The 6684-nt window shown below is 40.9% G+C and overlaps 1 protein-coding gene across 2 annotated transcripts in view; it reads right to left on the bottom strand.

The window, feature by feature from the left end:
- The window catches only part of Serpinb13 (serpin family B member 13), a 19807-nt gene that overhangs the window by 1981 nt on the left and 11142 nt on the right, over nucleotides 1-6684 (bottom strand). For both annotated transcript variants that reach the window (XM_021199144.1, XM_021199143.1), the window contains 4 exons: nucleotides 2809-2937; nucleotides 2325-2442; nucleotides 678-820; nucleotides 371-526 (listed from right to left, as the gene is read on the bottom strand). In XM_021199144.1, coding sequence (XP_021054803.1) covers nucleotides 371-526; nucleotides 678-820; nucleotides 2325-2442; nucleotides 2809-2937 — 546 coding nt within the window. The remainder of the gene's footprint in view (nucleotides 1-370; nucleotides 527-677; nucleotides 821-2324; nucleotides 2443-2808; nucleotides 2938-6684) is intronic.

Raw genomic sequence — 6684 nt, 5'->3', positions numbered from 1 at the left:
CAGCCTGGTCTACAGAGTGAGTTCCAGGACAGCCAGGGCTATACAGAGAAACCCTGTCTCGAAAAACAAAAAAAAAAAAAAAAAAAAAAAAAAAAGTCTAGAGAATCTTTTCTGATGAACCCCCCAGTACAAGTTAAAATATTCATTTAGTTTATCTCAATACAATTTCATAATAGTTGTTCTCAATAAGTCTATTCTTTGACAGAGATCATCCAGTAGTCACTTCACAAAGTGAGAAATGCTTCCAAAGTGACACAGCCAGGCATCAAATGTTCAGAAGCCTTGTTCCCAGGTTCACTGAGTACAGGGGATGCAACACAAAGTGACAGAAAATGGGATAGACCAGGAGATGCAGAGGTTTATGGTTTACCTTCTCCAGACCATCTATTTCATTGGGCAGAAGCACAAACATGCTGATATCATTGTTTTTATATGGAATCCCCACAATTTTCGCCTGCAGGTCCTTTAAGAGGGTGAAGTTGAAGGAGCTGCACAGAGCCATCATCTGCACAGGTTTACTTAGGTTCTTCAACAGATAAACAAAAACAAAGTCGTGAGAATCCAAGTCATATGGCACCCAAGCAGTGGCAAAAGTCTGAATACCTGAATAATCATTTGGCCAAATGACATTAGACTGTACATGTCAGATATAAGCAGACATATATAAAGAACCATACCTTATTCAGCCAGAAGTCTTCCTCCTTGGTATGTTCTTTCTTAAATTCTCTGTCCCACAGGCCTTTAAAATGAACTGCATTTATTATCACCAGCTTGGTGGAGCTGTTCAAAGAGCCTTCTGGAAACAGGTCCTTGACTTTTTCTGGGTGAAAAAAGGAACAGAAAAGACCAGTTTGCCCTGCAGATAATGAGCTGTGTGTATGGCTGGTGTGGATGTGGGTAGACTTGGCTAGTCACTAACACTGTAGCCAAGTGGATACCTGAGGGGCCTTGTAGCCAAGTGGACACCCGAGGGGCCTTGCCCACCAAGGGTCAATGGGGATTTTCTCATACTGTTTCCATACAGTTGTACTTGTTACCAACTGAAGCAACTTATTTATACTCTCTGTATCTCAGTTTCCACACTTATAAAATAGAAATATGACCTGCTTCGTGGGGTTGTTGAAATGAGTAAATGGTTTAGTATAAGTGGACCTGTGATCACTACCTGGCATATCCAATTCACTCCGTTTTGGCTATTTATTCTTATCTATTGAATAGAGTCATCACAGTTGTCATTTAGAAGTTACTTATTTTTTCAAAACAGAATTTGTGGTATATACTTGAGGTGGGGGTGCTTGCCTATGTACCCCAAAGTCCAACATCAGATTGTCTTCCACTATCACACTCCACCTCGACAGGGATGTTTCCTGAACCTGAAGCTCAGCACTTCAAGTAAGCTAGCTGGCTAGCAAGTGTCTACTCTACCCTGCAGCCCACAATGCTAGTTACAGATGCACCCCGCTATCCTCAGCTTTCACAGGGTTCTGCAGATATGAACCCTGCTATTTCAGCTATGTAGGTGTCTTCTCTGCCCCAGAAATTTACACTTTGGATTCTTGTTGAGTTCTCACCATACTAGATACTGAAAAATAATCTGTTCAGCTGACTTTTCAGCATATTCCTATTTTCTGATTGCTTTAATTTTCTTTCTTTAGATAAATACTAAGAAAAATATTCACTGATAGCATAGATTTAATTAATAGAGGTAATAGAAAATGATAGATATTACTTATTGCTCCCCAAAGAGTATTTCCATCTTAATGTTTCTTATATGTTTGATTTATAATAGGATAAGAAGAGAAGGACGGGGAGGGATTCCTAAAATCTTCTACTGTGGAAGGTTCTGAAGGTTTAATAATTCCTACAAGATACAGAAGTGTGAAAGAGACCCAAGGGACCCTAGCTGTAGGCAGCAGATGGGTCCTGGCAGAAGAGCTGTATGCATTTCACTTAACAAAGAAAGTGGAAACCCTCTTTGCCATTTGCACTGAGGACCCCAGACTCAGAAAGAAAGTCTGTGGTACAGTGAATAAGCTAAAGGTAAGCATGGCACCAGCCCTAAGACTGCAAAGGTAGTGTGAATCACAGCCTGTGCAAACAGTTCCCCACAGTCGCATCTCTCCACGCATGTGGAGGCCATTCCGCCCTCTGTGGCACCCTAGATGACCTTTATGCTGACTCTTGACTGGACAATTCTGCCAAAACCATCTCTAGCTTCTCCCAAAGCTCATCCATCTGGCATCTGTGTGGCATCAAGCCCAAGGCTTTGGTCATGGCCAGTGTTCAAAAAGTGTTTCTTGGTGAAAACCCAATTCATACTCTACCATTTGTTTGGCTTTCAACCCAGGAATTAATCTTCTTTCGACTTTCATCTGCAGCATTTACAAAATCAACAGGCTCCAGGGACGCATGGTAATATTTCTCAACATAATCTATGTATTTCTTAGGAAAGAAATAGAAAGGGGTTGAAGGGTTTACTTATTAAACACAATGTTTTTTTTACTAAATGTGTCTGTTTGTTAGAACTAATGTCACAGCATGGAATTTTAGGTCCTGAGAAAAATGTTTCTCCTTCCCTCCTCCATGCATGGTCATGCAGATATGATTAAAGAAAAACCCTGGCACAGACTCAGAAGACTGAGAAAGGAACTGCTTGTCGGGAAAGCAGCCTAGAACGACTAGTGAAACAGTAAAGAGTCCCATGGCAAGCAGCCAACATGGCAGCATAGCCCCAGAACTCAGTCCTAGCAGGGACAAGGGCCATTTGTTGCTACCACATATAGATGTGGCAAACACAGCAGAACTTACTTGAAGGAAAAGGTATGTTTTTTCTCCAAATAGCCTGTTGCTTATGATCATGTCGTAATCATTAGAAACTTTGCTTATTTCAGTCAAGAGCTTTTGAAGTTGATGATGTATTTCCTCTCTCTTCTCAATCTTCAAAATCAAGACAAAAAAAAAAAAACCTCAGTGGGTTATTTTGGCAGAGGCAAGACTAAATTCTCGTTCAAAAGGATCTCGCTACAGTCCTTCGTCTGGGGAACAAATTTGAGGGAAGAATAGAGATGACCATTGGTCCCCAGATGTCATTTGACTTTCTGCCGAGTCACATGCAAGCCATAACCAATCTCAGCTGCGTAAAGCCTCTTTCTCCACCAGCCCAGATACCACAGGTCTGTCTTTTCTGATCCATTTTGCACCTTGGGTCTGAAATGTAACTGCTTACTAAGTGCTTCCTGCATTTGTTTTTATCTATTTATAGATGCTAAATATTTGACAAGGGTAAATAATTCCCCAGATAATTCCTCTCCACTACTTGGGTATTTCTGATTTAAATAGTGGATAATAAAAGTGATTCTTGATGCAGTAACCCATCATTTATCAGAGCTACAAACTGGACTAAAATGAAAATTTCCCCTGTTTTGTTTTGTTTTGTTTTGTTTTTAAAGAAAATCAAAGTCTTCTGGATATCTTCTACTGGATGTACCAGGTTTCTGATTGTAGTGTAGCATTGCATGGCAACATTGGGTGAACAAAAGCACTCCATTAGAACAGAGCAAAGCATCATCTTGTGACCTATTAAGTGGACTCTGATTATCTTAATTCACAGAGGATACAAGGTGTGACAGTTTAGTTTGAGAGTGAACAATTCATTTCTGATTCCACACAAGAACTGAAAAGCCATTTTCTTGTGCAATACAATGCCTAAATGTTTATTTAATTCACTATTGTATCTCTTATTTTCATTTCTCAACCTCCAACTGCCTATAACAGTTCTAGAAAAAGTAATAGACAGCTGAATTTTGCAAATAAGAACTATTTGAAGGCATTTAAGTTGAAAATGTGTGTCCACATTTTTCTGGCAGTGTCTGTAGAGCTAAATTTAACATTTGTTGCCTCCTTGCTATTAGGAAACTTTAAGTGACTTGCAATCAGTTGTTGATAGCTTCAGTTGATTGGGACATAGAGTGAACCAGTCAATGTATCACACCCTACAGGATTTAAGAGCTTAATGTTCATTAATTTTCTCATTGAGCCATTTGTGACTAAGCTGACCTAAAAATAATTGAAGAGAATAAAAGCCTGTTTTCAAACAGTTTTTGAGGTTTTAGTTTACACTATCTTGGTATCCTAGGAGAAAACATTAAAGTGGTCTGAAGTTGGTTAAAAAAAAAAAAATCACAAGATCTTATCCCAGAATAAGAAAGATATCCTCATCACAAAAGGAACTACATCACAGGCTTCACTGCATCCCCAAGATGAATAACAACATGTAGGATTGTGTTCCAAAATCTAATTTCATCATTCCTTGCTGTATCCCCAAGATCATCAACCATCATGTTCCAAAATTATAAACTGTTAACAGACAAGTCCCAAATCAAAACTCATAGGAAAATAGTAACAACTACAACAGAGACACAGACATTTAGATGTTCACATGAGCATCTTCAGATATTCACATTACTCTATGGATTAAAAAAAACAAAAAAAAACAAAAAAAAAAACAAACAAAAAAAAAAACATTATCACATATGGAGGATCTCAGTCCTTGAAAAACATGTTTAAAAGAAAACATCTCCAACAAATGGTGCTGGTAAAACCAGATGTCTGCACACAGAAAAATACAAATAGATCAATACTTACCCCCCTGCACAAAACTCAAGTCCAAATGGATCAAAGACCTCAACATAAAGCCAGATATACTGAACCTGATAGAAGAGAACATGAGGAATAACCTTTAACGTATTGACACAGAAGACAACTTCCTGAACAGAACACCAACAACTCAGATACTGAAGTCAACAATCAAAAAATCACACCTCCTCGTTGGTGGCCCATGCTTTTAATCCCAGCACTCAGGAGACAGAGGCAGGTGAATTTCTGAGTTCAAGGTCAGCCTGGTCTACAGAGTGAGTTCCAGGACAGCCAGGGCTACACAGAGAAACCCTGTCTCAAAAAAACAAAACAAAAAAAAAAAAAAAAAAAAAAAAAAAAAAAAAAAAGGGGGGGGAACACCCCCTTTTAAAAATTTTAAACAAAAAAAAAAAAAAAAAAAAAAAAAAAAAAAACAAAAAAAAAAGGGGGGGGAACCTCATTAAACTTAAAAGCTTCTGTAGGGGAAAAGACACCATGTGAAAAGGACAGAACAGCAGCCTAAAGGATGAGAAAAGTTCTTCACCAACCCTATATCTGACAGAGGGCTGATATTCAAATTATATAAAGAACTCAAGAAACTAGATATTGTAAAAACTAAAAAACCCAATTACAAAATTGAGTACAGATCCAAACATAATTCTCAACAGAGGAATCTCTGATGATCGAGAATCACTTAAAGAAATGTTCAACATCCTTCTTTACTCATCAGGGAAATGCAAATAAAAATGACTCCAACATTCCATCTTACACCTGTCAGAATGGCTAAGATCAAAACTGAAATGCCAGCTCATGATGGCAAGTATTCGAAGCAAGTGAAACCTCCTCCATTGGTGGTAGGAGTACAAACTTGTACAGCTATTTTGTAAATCAATATGGGTTCCTCAGTAATTCCTTAGGAACCAGATTACCACTCTTAGGCTTATACCCAAAGGACATTCCATCTTACCACAAGAACACTTGCTCAGTTATGTTTATTACAGCTTTATTCTTAGTAGCCAGAAACTAGAAACATCTTAGATGTTCCTTAACTGAAAAATGGATAAGGAAAATGTGCTCATTTACACAGTGGCATGTAAATCAGCTGTTAAAAAATGACATCATCATCTTTGTCCCCCGTCACCCAAGTTCCAGTATGCGCCAGTGAGAGGCGGACTCCAGAAGCGACACAGCTTCTGGGACAGACCCTGTTTCTGGCTCCAGACATCTGGGCACCTTCCTGCCAGAGAAGAAGTGTCTGCCCAGGAGGCTTCTCTCTGCCTGAGCTAGTAAGGGAGCCATCTTTACTCTGGGTTGCCTAGGATCCAGTCTGCACTGGTGAGAGTGTGGACTGCAGAAGTTACACAGCTTCTGGGACAGACAAAAGCAACACAGCTTCTGGGACAGACCCTGTTTCAGGCTCCAGACATCCGGGCATCTTCCATGCCAGAGGAGAGGTGTCTGCCCGGGAGGGCTCTCACTGCCTGAGCTGGTAAGGGAACCATCTTTGCTCCAGGTTGCCCAGGCTCAAGTCGGCACCTGTGAGAGGGCAGACTGCAGAAGCAACACAGTTTCTGGGAAAGACCCTGTTTCTGGCTCCAGACATCTGGGCACCTTCCCTGCCAGAGGAGAGGTGTCCCCCAGGGAGGGCTCTCATTGCGTGAGATGGTAAGGGAGCCATCTTTACTCCGGGTCGCCCAGGTTCCAGTCTGCACTGGTGAGAGTGTGGACTGTAGAAGTTACACAGCTTCTAGGACAGACAGAAGCAACACAGCTTCTGAGGCAGACTCTGTTTCAGGCTCCAGACATCCGGGCACCTTCCTCACCAGAGGAAAGGTGGCCACCCAGGAAGGCTCTGTCCACCATAGCAGGTGAGAGAGTCATATTCTGTCCAGTGTCCCTCAGAGACTAGTCTGTGCAGGTGAGTGTGCAAACTGCACAGGGGACACATCTTCTGGGACAGGCCCCGTTTCAGGCCTATATCTTCAGCCGGGAGGCAGGTCTGATCGCCAGACCTCTCTGCACCTTCCCTGCAAGAGGAGAGCTTGCCTG

The sequence above is a fragment of the Mus pahari genome, chromosome 5 (assembly GCF_900095145.1).
Source record: "Mus pahari chromosome 5, PAHARI_EIJ_v1.1, whole genome shotgun sequence".
NCBI lineage: Eukaryota > Metazoa > Chordata > Mammalia > Rodentia > Muridae > Mus > Mus pahari.
This window is presented reverse-complemented; position numbering and strand designations above follow the sequence as displayed.